The 18,851-nt window shown below is 34.2% G+C and overlaps 1 protein-coding gene across 2 annotated transcripts in view; it reads left to right on the top strand.

The window, feature by feature from the left end:
* The window catches only part of GAS2 (growth arrest specific 2), a 119,676-nt gene that overhangs the window by 27,401 nt on the left and 73,424 nt on the right, over positions 1–18,851 (top strand). For both annotated transcript variants that reach the window (XM_057695956.1, XM_057695955.1), the window contains exon 4: positions 14,598–14,739. In XM_057695956.1, coding sequence (XP_057551939.1) covers positions 14,598–14,739 — 142 coding nt within the window. The remainder of the gene's footprint in view (positions 1–14,597; positions 14,740–18,851) is intronic.

Raw genomic sequence — 18,851 nt, 5'->3', positions numbered from 1 at the left:
AATGATGGCTGCATTAAAGACATATGAAACATAAGACTAAAAATAAAACGTTGAATTGAAATTCCAGAAAACGTGAAAAAAATTAAAACAAATTCTGCATTAGAAGAAGGAGGCACACACACACACACACACACACACACACACACATTTTTCATCTACATAATTTCATAGCACCAGCAGAACATTGCCGCCTGAGGGTAAAAGCAAACCTGATCAGATTTTTCCATGATGACATCATCTCTTCCACTTACACACTTACATCCTGCATTTAACTTCAGGCACGCACATGGGTAAGACAAGATTGTAAAAGGAGTATAATTGGGGAACTGTTTTCATGATATTTGATAGCACTAATTGTGGTCACTGTGTTTTCAAAGCACTGCGGATATAGAATATTATGTCAAGAAAAGTCACTCTCACCATATGGAAAATAGAAAATTAATTATTTTAAAATGAGCTGTTACTAAATGTTTTGGAGAAATTCAGGTCATTTAAACAAATCAATAATGATTATGCATGCCATTTCTTAATGGAAAACATTCACAGATTTTATAACGAGAGCCTTTTTTAAGGGACTGAAAATCAGGGGAAGAGTTTCTTTTTAATTTAAACATGTCTGGGGATTGCTAGGTGGTTTAAAATATAAGTACTCACCATATTGATGTGTGTGTGGTCCAAGGTATGTGGTACTGGTATATTACAGGCTAATGGCATAATGTTTTTTAGATGAGGTAATTGAGTTTACAGTATATAGAGCTTTCCAACTGTATCTTAAGCTTTTAAGGACTGACTACATGAATACCTTCCATTGTTTCAGTTACAGTTTGAAAATGCATTACATATCATGCATGAAGCTGTCTAGTATGTATTCGATGTTTATATTACTTTGCTAGTCATGTCTAATTTCACACCAGTGTAGGCTGCTTGTCTAATGAATGCCTTGCTGGCATCACTGCTCCCTATAAGAAATAATTTAACAATTCATGTACACATTTACATATGTATAAATATATGTATCAATTATATTATAAATTATAAAAGAGCAACAATACCACATTTTGTTCTATGTTGTCATATTTGCTATATTTAAGCATTGTTTAAAGATTGAAAAGTAGATGCCTGAACTTTTTTCTTAGACTCATTGAATACCATGTGATATGATAAAAAAGCAAACTTACTAAGTACTTACTATGGATCAGTAAGTAAGCTTTTTACATGGATTAAATCATCAGATAATTTAAAACTTAAGTCATATCATATCAACTCCTAGCTCAAAATTCTCCAATGGCACCTTGACTCACTTGGAGTAAAAGCCAAAATCTTTCTAACAGTCTATAAGGCACTGTGTACTCCATTCCCCAGCTATCTATCTGATATAATTTTCTACGACTTTCCCATCACCCCACTTTGATGCAGCCATATTAACTTCCTTTCTGTTCTTTGAACCCAACAGGCAGTTTCCACTCACCACAGGGCCTTTGCACTTGCTTTTCTATCTCCTTAGGGTAGTGCTTCCTCACATGTATGTATGACTTGTTCCTCACTCCCTTCACATCTCTGTTCAAACGTCACCCCTTGGCTGAAGCCATTCCTAACTACCCTATATAAAGTGTCTTTTAAGGTTGCTCTTCTAGATTTTTACAAACAGATATTTATTGAGTGGTAACTGTGTTCAAGATGCTGATAACTAAAAAGAAAGAGTAAAGTATTACTGTCGCCTCTCAAAAGGCTTGCAGTCTAGTTAAGAAAATAAAATATGAACATATAAAAATATATCAATGGTAAGTGCTCAATAGATTATATATAGCAATGGTTCTCAAACTTTGTATCACATATATTCCATTGATGACATTTTATTAATTATTCAATAAATATCTATTGAACACCTAAAATATGCAGGACAAGGTAACCTGTGGAGTAGCAGGGAAGGCAGGATAACGTTAAGCTAATAATTAAGCCAACAGTGAATTACAGCTGTGTTATGTCTAAGTATGGAAAAGTTCAAGTAAGTGAGCAAGTAAGAGGAAGACCTAACTTCGTTCTGTAGAAAGATTTTTCTATTATTCTGAAGTAAGAATGAGCATCAGCCAGAGAGAGAGGCAATACTGAGTATTTCGAATATAGACAATAGCACAAATGAAAGCCCTCAAATGTGGAGGTGCAGGATGACTTTGAGGAACTAAAGGAAAATGAGTGTCTGGATACTAGAATGTAATACTAGAGCATCAAGAGATGAGGCTAGAACTAAGTGTTGTTGGATGTTGTCATCTATTTTAAGGGCAAGATTATACCATTAAACTGTTTTAAGTAGGAGCATGCTCAAATCTTTCAAAAAGATAACATTAGCAGTGTGGAGAACAAATTAGAAGTGAAAATGGAACTGAGGACCCACTTAGGAAGCTATTGTCCAGGTCAGATGAGAGATTATGACCATTTAGCCTAGGATGGTAGCAGTGGGACTGGAAAGAAGTAGAAAATTTTGAGATATACCCTTGGCAGGCTTGGGTGATGAATTAGATAGAATGGGTAGGGAGATTGGTCCAGGATTTCGTACATGAAGAAATGGGTAGAGGATAGTGCTTCATTTTACCATTGAAAAGTCAGGGGAAGGGTCAGATTGAGGAAAGATCATGGGTTCCTACATACTGTGCAATATACTCCCTATGAGTACCCAAGGGTTATGGGCGCTATGGGCTCCCTGTCACACGAATCCTTTCATTTCTGTTCAAAAAATATATATAAGCAAATGAGTAAGATTGGGGGTGGGGCGGAACTCTACAGTTAACCTTGAATATGCCTTCATTGCCATAGTCCTTAAAAGATATTCAGTTTTAAACTGTTAGATCAGTAGTTTCGTCTTTTTTTTTTTTTAAATCAGAAACATCTATAGACAACTCTTAAGCAATTGAAACACATCATGGTACGTGGACATCTACTGATATAGATAGTAGTTTCTGTAGAGGTTCAGGAAACAAGTCAGTTTGTCAGAGTGCTTAGAGAAGTTTCCATGAAGCAGTAGAATTTGAATTGCTCAGACCTGGAGCAAATAGATAGACAGAAAAGGCAAATACAATGTAAATTCATAGTTAATGAACCACATATTGAAGTTGGAAACATATAAGCATATTCTAGGGATAGCGAGTAGACCGACTTGATTAATGTGAAGAGTTCATGGGGAGAACTTCTGGCACATGGACTGATTAAGTTGATGAGCCTTATAGCTGTGAGGCTTAAGCATTTGAATCCTTGTTTTGTAGGCAGTGAGCTGGAGACTGAAAATATTAGATTGAGAAAGATTAAGATGATGATGACGTGCAGAGCGTGTTAGAAAGATCTGAAGCTAAAGATAGGAAGGATATTTTATGAAGTGTCTGCATTTGTTCATACATGAGCTATTAAAGGATTTAAAGTAAGAGTATCAATACTACATTGAAAGGGGCAAGATATTTGAATACATATTTATGAGAAAATAAGTGAGCTGGATTGGTGACTTATTGGCCACAGTAGGAAGAGGTGAGGAAAGAATAAAAGCAATACTATGCTTTTTTTAAGCTCTTTATTGGAATATAATTTATACCATGCTTTTTGAAGTTTGAAAAACTACAATGATGAGGGGACAGAACTGAAAAAAAGAAAGTTCTGTTTGGGGGAGAAATATAATAAGTTGATAGTTATCCCAGAGGGCAAGATATGTAAGTGGAAATGAAGATTTTTGAGACTGTGCCTATGTGTTTCAGTGACCATTAAAATCCCCAACAGGTCATTGACGCCACAGACTGTACTTTATACCATTTTTTTAAAACTTCCCTTTGTTTCAGTTTTCTAACAAACATATATTTATACCTTGCTACATGCCAGGCATTATTTCAGGAACTTTCCATATAAATTCATACATCCCTTGCAGCAACCCTGTGATGTAGACACTGAAATTCATTTATGTGCCTGAAGTCACATAACTAGTAAATCAAGATCCAGGATTCAAACCCAGGCAGTCTGGCTCCAAAGTTTGTGCTTGTAACCACTCCATTCTGCTGCCGCTTGCTGGACCTATGCTTTAGCTACACTCAGAATTGAATTTATCCAACAAATATTCCCTAAATACTATTCGATATGTGCTGGGGATAAAATGGTGAACAAAACCAGACACTGTTCCATTCCTCATGGAACTAAACCGTCTGGAGGGATATAGTAGCTAATCAGTTCATCTCACACAGGAACATGGCAGCAGGAGCACTTGAACATTGTGGATTTTAAGCAATTATAAAGAAGTATTAAGGGGTGGTGATCTATCATCTGGGATTGGAAGGTAATAGGGCAAAGAGGTAAGGGAAGGGCAGAGAGAACAGTTCTGTATAAGGGCTGTGTGGTGGGATGGAGGATGGAGAGGGTGCAGGAGTGGGAAGCTACTGTAGCTACAGGAGAGAGTGTATGGCCATGGTGCTAGGTCAGTGAGTAGGAGTCAGGCCAATACAAACTGTGGAAGCCATGTTATAAGGCGTTTTGTCTTTATCCTAAAAGCATTGGGAAGCTAAATTGGCCTTTCAAAAAGTCCACTGTGATTAGAGTGTGGAGAACAAAGATGAACGCACAGCATGATGAACAAAATTAGAGGGTGGATAAATACAAATTGGAATTAAATCACCATATGAATATAAAGCATCTCTTTTAATTTTTTCCTATGTATTTGTGGGCTTATACTAATTACAGATGTGATGATGAAACTATTTTTCAACCCTTATCAGGTATTTCTTGTAAATAGACTGAAAGTAGGCATGTGTTTGAAAAAAATTAACATTAATTGGAGATAAGCTATGGTCTAGGATTGGTATTGGGCACTTTCCAAAACATCTTATTTAGTTTTCATGACAAGTTACAAATGATGGACCTGAGGTTCCAAAAGGTTAAATAAATTAAATAGCCATTCTTGGTCACCATCTTATTGCTAGTGATTTGCAGTTTCAAGGCTTAACCTTTCCTCTTTGAATTACTAAGAGTTTAACATCCCTACATTTCAAACTTACTGAGCATCTAGGGAGATATCATTAGTCAATTGGTGGACATTTACACTGTGCCCCAAATCTGTGGTCCTATGCAGTTACAAAAAAAAAAAAAAAAAAAGTCTGCTTAAAACATGTTTAGAAATCAGTTAACCACTAAAATAAATTGAGTTTCCTGGAATCCATCCATAAGGCAATCTTTGGACTTTTTTTTTTTTCTTCAATCTTTGAACTTTTGAAAATGCTTTTCTTTATTGGATATTATACAGATGGGTACTAAAAAGTAGTTTTAACTATAATATTAGAATCAGTGACCCAGTGAACTGAAAATTTGCTGCCAATAATCATAAATTATTATACCTTAGAATATACAAAATGTTGCAAAGGAAAAAAAAATTATGATACATTTTACATGAATTTTCCTGACTGTTTCCTTAGGTAATTTCTTGATTGTAGAAAGGTCGCAGAAAAAGGACATACACTCTCAAAAACATTGTTTTAAATTATCATCAATTTGTTTGAGTTCCTATAGTTAATTAATAATTAATAATTATTGTTAATTTTGTTGAGACTCTGAGGGGCTATCACACCTGCTATCCAACAATCCTTTCTCTAAGAAATGTTTCATATTCAGAGAATGAGTTTCTCTTCCTTCCATTCAAACCTCACTCTTTCAGTCTGTCTACTAGAGCTGTGATTTAGAGATGTTCCAATATGGAAGTAGCAGAAGAAAAAGAAATCACTGTTTTTTACTTCTGTAGAATTATCTAAAAAGATTTTTTTTTAATTCCTTCAATCCACCTTTGACAACAAAGACCTAGTTAATTTTCCAAAGTGCACGTATAATTGAGTTACTTCTTAGTTTAAAATGTTAAATATTTTTTATTACTCCCCATTGTGAACACTGAGATTGTAAACTGGCAACCATGTAGAGTTGCCTCTGATTGTTCAAATACAGGGGATTTTCACATTAAAATATCCAAATATCCAAATTCTTCTGAAAAATTGGAAGATCTAACAACATTGGGACTGCATTTCTTTATGGAAACAATGAGTTAGAACTAAATAAATATGGCTGCCCCTCCTGGACACGGCTTGAGCTCTTTGGTTTCCCACAACCTCCACCACTCCTTATAGTCCCCTAGAGCTAGCCACTTCATTCTGTTATTTAATCTGCCTGACTTCTTCTGGGCCTTTGAGTTTATAACTTCTGGTTGAGATTACAGTATTAGTAACTCTTGTTAGGCAAAAAAAATACCCTTTGTGATCCTGACCTAATTGACTTTCCTGGCCTCATTTTCTCCTCCACATGCATTCTGTACTCATCCATAACACCCATGCCTCTGTCAGATGTTTCAGTTTATGGAATGCACTGCTCTTCATTTTTTATGCTTGGTTAGCACTTAAGATCCTTCAGTTTTGTAAAGTGTCGCTCCTTTGTGAGGCTTTTTTATAATGATGCCCAATCAACCCCTCCCCAAAGTTAAAGACACACCCTTAAATTTTCCAAAGAACTAAATTTAAACTTCTGTTTAAATGCTTAAACTTCTATTGTAATTCTTACCATACAATATCATGATTTTTAAGCCTGTTCTCAAAGACACAGATGGTCTCCAGAAATGAACCCCGGCCTTGTCTGTCTCTGCTACCTAGAGTTAGAACTCATGTAGAGTTGGTATTTAATAATGATTGGTTGAATTGAATAAGATTAAATTTCTATTTAAAATTTTTAGAGAGCCTCACCAATTAACTGAATTTTCATGTGTAGGACAAGACTTCGGGAATTTTTAAGCTGATCTCTGTCTAGTCGTATGTAAACCATTAGTTGGGAGAACAGAAGCTTTTTATAGTAGCATAGCCTTTAGCTAATGATTCCCATGTGGATGTATGTGTAAAATTAGGCACAATGCATATAAAAATGGAAAGAATGCATTTGTTGTTGAACTTCCTACATTTTCTCCTTTGTAAAGCATTTGGTTCTTCTTAAACAACTATCAATGACATAATAACTTTTTCATAGAATTTAAGTTTTAGTTTTAGGTTCATAGCAAAATTGAGCAAAAAGTGTAGAAGAATGGTGCATTTGTTATAATCAGTGAACCTACACTGACATGTCATTATCACCTAAAGTGCATAGTTACTTTAGGTTTCACTCTTGGTATTGTACGTTTTATGGGGTTTGACAAATGTATGATGGCATGTATCTGCCATATAGTATTATTCGAAATTGTTTCACTGCCCTAAAAACCCTGTGTGATGAATCTTATGATGAATCACCTGTTCACACCTCCCTCCTCCTAAACCCCTAATTATTTTACTGTCTCTATATTTTTACCTTTTCCAGATTGTCATATAGTTGGAATCATACACTATATAACCTTTTTAGATTGGCTTCTTTCACTTAGTCATATACATTTAAGATTCGACTATGTCTTTTCATGGCTTGATAGCTCATTTCTTTTTAGCACTGAAAAATATTCCATTTTATGGATATTTAGCAGTTTATCCATTCCCCTGCTGAAAGACATCTTGGTTGCTTCCAAGTTCTGGCAGTTATGAATAAAGCTGCTGTAAATATCTGTGTGCAGGTTGTTGTTTGGACATACGTTTTCAACTCATTTACATCTTAATGTTTTATTGTCCATCTCATCTTTTAAGCCTGAAGTTTGAGTTCTAGACCTTCATTTCCAACATCTTTTTATATTATGCCAGAGATAATTTCAGATAATTCAAAATACTTAATGTATTTTCTAGCTTTACTATTTAAATAATTTCTTTATGATTTTATAGGGTATATCAGAATTCTACTGAGAAATCTTACTTTAATAATTGTTTTTTTATTTATGTAAATATGTTATTACAGCATGAAGATTACATCAATTTTTGCTATAGGACCGATTCTCTATAGAGTGGAATGTATCTTGGAGAGGGAAAGGATGGGAAAGGTTGATTTTGAATTCAATACCAGTGAGTTAAATTGCTACTGTACTAAACCATAGCTCACTCTACTGAGGCATGAGGTCTATTACAGAATCCCCAGAAGAGGTCGATGGTACAAGAAATAATTTTTCCCCTGTTTTTAATTTCAGTAATTTTGATCTTGAAGAATATATTTTCATCCTTTCTAAAGCTACTTGTTAGTTATCTTCAGATACTTTGATACTATGAATGTTCAATGAAATAATTCTATTGGGAGATATATTTTTCAATAAAATATATGGCAAAACTAAAAGGAGCAAGGGGATACAGTGGAAGCATTGATTCCATCATGGAAAGAGTGACTTCATTGCCTGTATATTTGAAAGTACATTCTATATACCCTTTGGAAAAGAAAAGATATTAATTCTTGGCAATTTCCATTTCTTCTTTTATATATCTCTTCTGTTTTATATCTGAAACGTCTACTTGATATAATCAAGGGGAATATTTTGTCTCCAGCCTTTGTGAAGAATGGATTATTTAAACTACTAGTAAAATAAAAAAATAAAATAAACTACTAGTACTACATTTCCAGTTCACTGCCTATGGAGAACTAAGATACCATTCTCTCCATTTTTTCTAGGTTTAATAGGTGAAAGAAAATACATAATTCTTTATTTTAATGTTCACTGGCTAAAACCTTGGGAAATAAATCAAATGCTGAAATATATTAAATTCCAGGCAATGGTGAGCTTTCATGGAACATTTAGAAGTGTGCGGGTATAAGAGACTGAATGATTTGATTTCAACTATGTATGAGCTCAGTTTTTTCGTCTTGAAAATGGAGACTATTATCTACCTAATTCATGGCATCATTTTTTGAATTAAAGAGGATAATCTAAATGAAATTGTATGTTTTGTGTACCTAGAGAGTGGTAGGCACTCACAATGTTAATTCATGCCTTCCCTACCTACCATATGATTCAGAAAACAAGAAGTCAGGACTGCTGATGAGTGAAGCACTGTATTTGGCACTGTGGCAGTATAATGATAAATTATATCCTGGTGCTCTAGGTATAGATCATTTTATGTATGACAAATAGAATAAGTTCCTCACTACTGCCTTTCTGAAGCTGTAATACCCACAACACCATAACTAGGACATACACACGTTGTACTCCGCAGCACATAAGTAATCTCTTTCTAAATGACCAACGTAGTTGTTTGTCTCAGTAACTATGTCCAGGGGAACTATTGGATTTGAGGGGACTTGAAAGACATGGGGAAAATTTTAGGTGGAGGGAAAGTAGAGTGGTCAAATATTGGATTCTCTAAACCCCCAAGTAATGGCTTTACTGTCCCTATTATGAATGCCCTGTCTAACATGATAGCTGCCACAGGTGGCTATGTAAGTGTAAATTGATTAAAAGGAAACAAAATTTCAAAATTAGTCTCCAGTCACACTCACCACAGTTCAAGTCCTCAATAGCCACGTGCCACTAGTGGTTACTATCAATATATAATGGGCAGCACAGACATAGAGCATTTCTAGACTCACAGAAAGTTCTATTGGAAACTATTTTAAAGGTGAGGTTCAAGTTTAGGACAAAGATAGAAATTAATTGTTTGCCATTTTTTCCTGAGTTCTTATATCCAAAAGCAGGAAAAAAATGTTTGTAAGAAAATGTAAGAGAAAGAAATCATAGGTAAGTCAATATATTTTTACTTGCGTTGATGGCAGTAATAATAACCTTTATTGAACACTTACTTCTACACTTGAATTATATTATTTAATTTGCATTCACACACACGTAGTCAATGAGATGCATTTTTTTTCTCTGTGTATTAAATAGCAGAGGAGACTGAGGCACAGAAACATTAAGTAATCTGTCCAAAGTATCATAGCAAGAAGGTGACCTAGCTGAGTTTGAGCTCAGGTAGTTGGACTCCAAAGCCCTAGTAGGTGATTAACCTAAGAGGTAGTGGATTGAATTAAGAGACTTTAGAAGTAAATTAAAAAAAAAAATTTTGTTGCAAACTAACTTGGTTGTTGCTCTGAGGGAATGAGGAGGACACTTTTGGAATTCAAACCATCCATTATCTTTTGTGTTTATTATTCAATACTTAAGTATTATAGAGGCTGAGAATATATAACTTGGGTTAATCCCATTGAGAGATAAAAGGATAAACATTAGACTATCAATATTAGAAAAATCAACATAAAATCTAAAAATACTGATACAAGTGAACTTGTTTGCAAGTCAGAAATAGACCCACAGACAAACTTGTGATTACCAGCAGGGAAGAGGGGAAAGGGATGAATTGGGAATTTGGGATTAACATTTACACACTGCTATACATAGACTAGGTAACCAACAGGTTACCTAGTCTATGTATAGCACCGGGAACTATACTCAATATTTTGTAATAACCTATAAGGGAAAAGAGTCTGAAAAAGAAATGTGTGTGTGTGTGTGTATGTGTGTGTGTAACTGAATCACCTGAAACTAACAACATTGTAAATCAACTACATTTCAATTAAAAAGAAAGAAAAATTAACATACATCCTACTTGCATATGATCCCAATGTTTTATTGGTAGTCATTTCTCCTTTTGCTACCACAAAATATTGAAACCTATACCATAGAGGCTGGAGGACAGTAGCATGACTCTTGCTAGTGAGTAAGTGAGCCTAAATTTCTACCCTGTCTCAGCTCAGCTTGGCTACAATTCTCAACTCATTCTATATTCAGTAACTTTCAAAAAATGTTCAAAGGTTTTACTTATATTTTTCAGTTATACTTTTCTTAGTTTATGGGAAGCATTTTATGTATAGCTGTGCTATAAATTTAGTGAATTTTGAAGGCCCTGGAAACATATCCCTTGGGCTGTAAAATCTCGTTTGCTCCTGCCCTCACATTGATTACACTCTAGCGTGAGGAGTCAAGTCTAACCATTCATTCAAGTATTCATCAGTCACGTTTTGAGGACATGATGTAAAACAGCATTGTCTGGAAAAACTCAGTCTGAGTAAATAATTAGAGATGGTATATAATTTAAATGCCATAGGAGTTGTTTGGAGAATTAAGCAGTAAAGGGAAAACTAATATGGAAGATGAGCTGTGTGTGGAGGTTCTCTTTTGAATCCCCAGTTCTTTAGATCTGAAGTGTTCCTCTATCTGTGGTCAATTTTTTAACTATCAAGTAGACACGCTCATAATTACTCAACAGTTCTCTATTATAAACCTCTTCAAGAGTTTTTTGGCACGGTGAAAGTCAATTTTATTCAGTGCATCAATTTGTTTTTATTTTATTTATTGACAGTAAAGAAGAGATCCAGAGCTGTCATTTTTCCTAGGATTTTCATGAGAACCTAGAGAAATTAATAAATTTTTTTAAAAATAAAAGCACTCAGAGAGATATAATTGCTAAAGTTTTTGGAACCTTATGAATATTTTTGTGTAAAGAATGTCAAAAATATGTTTAAGTTCCAAAGGTATTGAGTACTGATATTACTGAATCATTTGTTCTTTAATTCAGGTGAAATAGGACATCTGCTCTAAGACTCTTATTTATAAATGGCACAGCAATCTTGGGAAGGCTGTTGACCCTTTGATTTTTTGGTTGGTATGCAGCCAGGAAGAATATTAGATTCTACAAGCTGTGAGCTACTGCTTTCCACTAATGAGCAGAGATACTCCTGTTTATATGTGATAGACTTTATAGGTGCTGTATGTGAAGGTTCATTAGTCATTTGGACTAATGAGGTTGACTTTTAAAAATTTTATCAAATAAAAGATTTCATCTGGATGAAGATTGGAAACTTTCATTCTCACTGTTTACAGTTTTCTAATCTGCTCATGTGGAAGCACTGAATCCGACAGCTCCAGAACAGAGACAGATATCCTAAGAATCACTTACAAGCCAGGTTGTAAGATAGATTGTTATTACCACTGAATTCCTCTTCATTGGGAATTCCCAAGTTATCAGATATCAATGGCTAGCTTCCAATTTATTTGTCCTAAAATAACTTTCATGTGAATGTTTTAAATAAATATTTAGACTTTGGTACATGATATGTAGATGACTTTATAAGGACCACAAGCTTGTAGGGGAAAAATGCTCTTTTCATTTATATGCCTAGTGCTTGTCCTTGTAAGTTCTCAAAGAGTAGGCTGAATGTATTTGGAGGGCTTGTCACTTGTGGTTATTCTCTCAAAATATGTCCCTTGGTGACTTAAGTGTCAAATCAATCTCTAGCTTCTCTGGTGCAGTCTGGATATTGTATTCCTTTTTGCTATACAAACCATGCACCTCATGTCCTTTGGCATGCCCTTATATATGTCAAGTATATTATAGTTCCTAGGTTATCGTTCCTGTGTGTAAACTCATACATTAGTTTGAAGTGATTTCACAAGTTTTTTTTTTTCCCACCCAGGGATAGAGGTGGTAGATTTTAAAATGGCTTAGTGTTTGACTCTTTATATTCTTTTCCTATTTGCATCATAAAGAAGCTTTACAGTCACCTCCTGAAGACTTTTTTTCAGCAGATCTTTTTTTTTATGTTTTGGCTGACATGGTTTACCTTATTTGATGATTTAATTGGAAAATATTGATAAAATGTAAAAGTCACAAAAAATCCTACTACATGTTTTGGAATAAGATGTAAATGATCCTTTATGAAGCAATCACCTTCCTCAAAGGTAATTGCTATCAATTTGATGGATGTCCTTCTTGAATTTTTTCTAAATTAATGTTATATAAATAAATAAAACATTGTATTTATAATATGACATATTTATATGTTATTTAACCTTATATACGGCCATCTGTACTGGGGGTGTGTGTGTGTGTGTGTTTACACACACATCATAAAATGAAATTGTGGTGTACATATGTGTTTGCAAAGTATTGGTTTCTGCCTACGAGTATGTACTGAACATCTTTATGGCTCAGTACATATACATTTATCTTATTCTTTTAAAATTATTGCACAGAGTTCCATTGTATTCGTGTACTATATATTGTACTCAACCAGCCCTTTCTTGACGCATTCTTGTGTCTGTTTTTTTCCTATTCAGTCAGTGTTGCAACAAATACACTTGTCCATATATTTTAAAGCACTAATACTATTATATTTGCAAGACATATTCTTAGGAGTAAATTGCCAGATTCAAAGATACATGTATTTTAATTTTAATAACTATTGACTAATTGTTCATGAATATTTTATAAAGGTGACATTGTACTATGCTATTGCTTATTGTTTTTAAAATTCATATAGGAAAGCATTTCTTTGAAAACCATTACTTAGCCAAATTGGTTAAGGGGTATTGTTATATGCATCTATATAAACATATGTGTATTCATGCAAAAATTTTATTATATCTAAACCTAAAACAAATTCAGTCAGCAACAAAGAGATGGATCTTTGATATTGGACAGACACAGTCTTTGAGTGATGTAGTAACTGAATATTTTAGCTATGTAGCCATAACATCCCTAGACAGGAAAAACTCTAGTAATAGTTTGAAGTTAGCAGGCTTCACCAATACGCTAAGACCACTATTTCCTTTTTTAATAACCATCTTTGTAAATGACCTCAACAATCAGCAACATTTTGTTTATATTTTCTTGTTCACGGAGAATAGAGGAAATAACCCTATTTGTGAATTGAAAGCACGAAGTGCTTCCCCCTTGATCTTTTTGCTCTCAGAGGCAAAGGTCTATCTAGCCCAGATATCCAAATACTTGTCTCAGTCTTTCACATCACATAGAATCACATTCTGTGACTTCATGGAATGCCGTGAAAACTGGTTATATTCTATTAAAGGAAAAAACCTCACACAACTCTTTATAACATTTGGTATGGTAAGGGAGATCTCCAGGGCTAAAATTTGTGAGGTTAATAATAGAAAAGTCTGTCCATGTTCGCACGCTCCCTTATCTTAAGTATTTTCTTATCCTGGAAGAGAAATGATGCAGAATATAAGTATGTTGCAAGGTCAGATAGCAGAAATCCAACCAGAATTATTTTTATATTACATAATAGAACAATAATCTATGGTTTAAAAGGAAATGTCTGGAAGAATGATGGTAGAATGTTGTTAAAAGAATAAGATTTTTAATGTTTCCTTTCCTTGGTATTGGTGATAGAGACAATGGATGTTAGATAATTCTGCAGCTTTCTTTTGACTTTATAATTCTTGTGTAATTTTTATTGCGTGTGCATATATATGTACATAAGAATGCAGGTGTGTGTGTGTTACATTTTATCTATATTCATATGCGGTATTTGTGTTTCATTCTTCTTTCACTAGTGAGAAATACATTTATATATACTTTCTGAGAAATAGTGACAGAATACTTAGATGAACGAGAAGGCCAAAAAAATAGGAGAAAAAGAAAAGAGGCAATCTGAGCCAGGGAAGGGATTTATGTATGTTTACTTCTAGATACGAAAAAGGCAAGTATGTGTTTACAGGCGCAGATTTTCACAGCCTCTTAATTACCAACTAAATTTCATTTGTGTTACATGTCCTTTCCTGTAGTTCTTCACAAACCTATTTATTGACATGGGGGCGTACCAAAGTGTTTTGTTGAAAATATAAATGTACATTTAATGTGTCGCTGTGATGACTGCCAGATATTCCACCAGAGTGAGATCTCTTTGTTTTTCAGAATCTGCCCTTGAAGAAGATTCCATGCAAAGCTAGTGCACCCTCAGGCTCCTTTTTTGCCAGAGACAATACAGCAAATTTCTTATCCTGGTGCCGAGATCTAGGGGTAGATGAAACATGTCTGTTTGAATCGGAAGGTTTGGGTATGTATATTTCCTTCAGAATTTTAGCTGATTTAATATTAAAATTATTGTTTGTCAGTGTAACTCTTAAGCCTAACTTTTTTGTGTGATGTCATTTCACAGTTTGTTGACTTTAAAAAAAACCTGTCATTTGTTGTAAACTTGTAGGTTTTTTGTAAACTTGAGTCTTTGAGGGTAGGAAAATCCACCCTCTTACTCTTGGCCACCTTGTGTGTAAAGTAATAGGAACATAAGTAGCAGAATCCTTTCCTGGTTAAAAAATAAGTATATACAATGCAAAATTGGCGAATATTTGGAAAATGCAGCGTTAAATTTTACCACCAGGCTCTTACCTGGATTAGAAGACTGGCTTATATATGTTCCAGCCATCCATCAGGAGCACTTTCATCGTTTCACCTCTACAAAAGTATGAAAACACCATCTCTCATAAGCTCTATCTTTGTTGAAACTGACTTTTTAGTTAGTTAAGCTTATTTTTAGTTAATGAAAGGTTTTTTAGCTAGTTAAAAATCAGGCAAGCAAGCGAGAGATTAGGATAATTGAAGATGGTGGAATAAAAGACAGATACCTTAGTGCCTAGGCCTACCCAAATAATTGTGGGGTTTTTGTTTTGTTTTATGATTGAATTTTGGCAAATCCACTTCCAGACCATAGAGCCTGGTTTTGTATTGTCTTGGGAGAAAACATACATTGGACCGTTCAGTGTTTTGACATTACTTGATACCCTTAAATATTCAAACCTTCTGTATAAAATCTACCCCAGTAGAACTCTACTATGGAAAATATTGGAATTAAATTCCAATTTTAGTAAGGTGGAACTAAGTGAAGAAAGGAGACATTTAGGGGGCAGATGCCTTGGTTCTTTTGCCTGGAGGCTTTAAAAAATCAATTCACAAAATCACGATACCAAATATTAACATCAAAGTAAGCTGAGCATCCTTCAGAGAGAACAAGTGTACAAATTGCCTTCTGAACAATGAGAATACCCTTTGCCCCAAAGCCTCTCAGAACACTGCTCCCCTCTTGAACCTAGGAAATTGATGGTATAGCTGCTAAAGTCTTACACATTTTCCGTGCTTAAAGAAATTTGTGTTTGTGCTAAAAAGAGTTGATGTGATACAGAAAAGACTGTGATCAAATTTCTAAGAAGTCTCTCAGCAGAGAAGAGAATAACAAGAACTTAGCCCAGGAGAACATTTTATACCTGAAAGAAAAAGTAAACCAGAAGAATTGCACAGTAGCATACTATAGACAGCAGTGTGCTTTATGAGTGCTCATTGTGTAAATGAGCTTTGAGTGTTCTCACCATTTCCTCATATCAAAGTTAAAAAAAAAAAAACACTTGGTGGAAGATATGTATGGGTATAATTCTTTTTCAGTGCAGTGGTAATTTTACAAATAGATTTTAACTTTCAGGTTTACAGGTTTATGCAAGTGGAGGATTATAGGAGGGGAGTGAGGCAAAATTATTTGTGGAAAAAACCCTTGAAAGATCTAGTAAATGTCTCTGTGTGTGAGACACACACACACACACACACACACACACACACACACTCATATATACACATTTTTAAAAATCAAATCTTAGTCACAAGAAGCACACTCTTTACGTGTGGACAAATAACATGATTTAAAATTCTGGAGTGTCCTTGCATTGCTAAAGAACTGCTACGTGGGGAAACTGCTTTATTGTTTGTTAATTTGTTCATTGCACAGGTTTCCATTAAAAAAAGCATTTTTCAGTGACTGCTGTAAGGCCAAGTGGTTTACTAGGAACTATGAATGTAAATATGATCTTTTCTCAATTTTCTTACTATCCATAAGTTCTTTTGTTAATTGAACTAATAAAACTTGCAGTTGGACTCCAAGAAGCTTGAATGGCTTTTTAAAACCCCATTCAGATACTAAATAATATATTTTGTCTTAAAACAATAAAGCATAAAGCAACTTATATAATAGTGGTCCTAGTATATAAATACATACTCTGTAGCATATAAAATTATGTCAAGAAGAATTTTTAGATGATCGAGTTCTTCACTCTGTTAGAAAAAAGCTGACTTTATAAAAAAGAAAATTTTATATAAAAATTAAATACACCATAATATATATGTAATAACTGTTGAGTATTTTGTTGGAATATCTTTGATTCTGATTATCTTCTATAGTATAACTTCACTTATACCTTGCAGTTAAAATGTATTTATATGGCCAAGAAAGTTTAATAAGACCAAATTTTCAAGGCTATAAATATTTTAAATAATTTTGAATCCTCTCAGTGCCAAAATAAATCAAATAGTTAAGCCTTCTAGTTTGCTACTCAGTGAAAAGATAAATCTGAAATTTCTGTTGCTCAGAATGGGACATGAGGTGATGTACAATAGACCCTGTGGAGGCTGAAGAAGGGAGCCAATACTGTAGCATTGACTTTAGGATTATTCAGAGAAAGGAAACAGCTGTGCCCATAGATGTTAATGATAATCAGGAGGAAAAACAATGAGAAATTCCATTTCCCCAAGTGGAACCCGTTCTCCTTGGGTTTTTCTTATTTATTCACTGTGGGTGAGGAAGTGATTGAGCTGCTGCTGATAGCCTTGGACTCTGCACTTGCAGAATTGACTTTCTTGCAACAATAACACTGTGTACTCTGCTTGATGTCTTTTCACACTTCACTTTTGAAAGGGAATTTAGGGCAAGGGTTTTTTCTTTTTTCCCTACCTCAAGATTTCATTTCAGTAGCACACAAGATGAAGAGCATCCTTTGTGTCCCAGTGTTTTGAACAGCAAATAAAATGAAAAGATGCCCTGATGAAGGGGAAAAATCTGTTTGAATGAATGATAAAGTAGATCACTGTACTGAGTGTGTATCAAGAGGCTTCTGTCTTTAGCTGTTCAAAGGTCTCCGCCTGCATAAAGCATTCTTATCTTTGTGGCAACTGATACGTTACCCTCTGTTGCAGTGCTTTTTTGTATGATTATTTGCGAGAGGATCTTAATTCACGACTCACTCTGTTCTCTTTTCACAACAGCTAATGACAAGAAATCTCAGTGGGTGGGGGAGGGATGCCAGGGATGAACTGGGGAGTATAGACAGCATCTTATTCCATATGCTTCTCTAGTGCTTGTCGTTTTGATTTTTGGCAGATAACTTTCTGTGCCACGTGATGCAATCACACACAGAGCATAACCTGCCATTTATCTTCTAAGACGTTCTTCAGAGAGAATTTTTCCTCTGTCAAATGTCAGTTCTCAGATTATAATTTTACAAATATCCCAGAATAGTGTTTCAGAAATGAGCCAATAGAAAATGGATAAATGTCATGAATAGCTTATTCATAAAAGACTTATAAAAGCCCAAAACAGAGATAAAAATGTTCGACACCTTAGTAATAAGGCAAATGCAAATAAAAACTATGGAAAATTAGTGAGGATTAAGAACTATACATTTAGTGTTGATAATAGAGGAAAATGGGATCTTCTACACATTGCTGAAAAAAATTGGAAATTGTCATGCCTTCTTTGGAGGGCAATTTGACATTATATATTAAAGACCTCAGAAGTGCTCATATTCTTTTATCACGTTGTTCTACTTCTAAAAGTTTATTTGAAGGAAGTAAGTAGAGATAGGCAATAGAATGTGCATTTTTTTATGAGTAAAAAAAAAATGGATGAACTGAATCTATTTGATGGTAGCTTAAACAAACTGTAGTCATTCATAGATACCAAGCAAAAATAATATTCATAATATTTTTGAGACTATTTAAGAATATGGGAAAATGATGATATAATATGAATATGAGGTTTCAGCATTTATATCTAGTAAATAACAATAAATACTATATTTAGAATTTGAAAGTAAGATAAACGGTAATTGGGTTGTAAGTAATATCATTTTCTTCTTCAATTCTCTGTTACCACTTCAGACAGTAAACAGGTATGGCATGTAATCTGAAACATGAACAATTTTATTTATATTAAGATAATTTGAACCCAGTTACATAGAGAACTATTTACTGACATCAGTATGTTATATATCAGTGTATTTTATACATCAGTATAGTGTAAGGGCTATTTTACATTAGGACCAGAAATCTATGACTTATTCTCAATTTAAA

The sequence above is a fragment of the Hippopotamus amphibius genome, chromosome 9, assembly GCF_030028045.1.
Source record: "Hippopotamus amphibius kiboko isolate mHipAmp2 chromosome 9, mHipAmp2.hap2, whole genome shotgun sequence".
In the NCBI taxonomy this organism is placed as follows: Eukaryota; Metazoa; Chordata; class Mammalia; order Artiodactyla; family Hippopotamidae; genus Hippopotamus; species Hippopotamus amphibius.
This window is presented reverse-complemented; position numbering and strand designations above follow the sequence as displayed.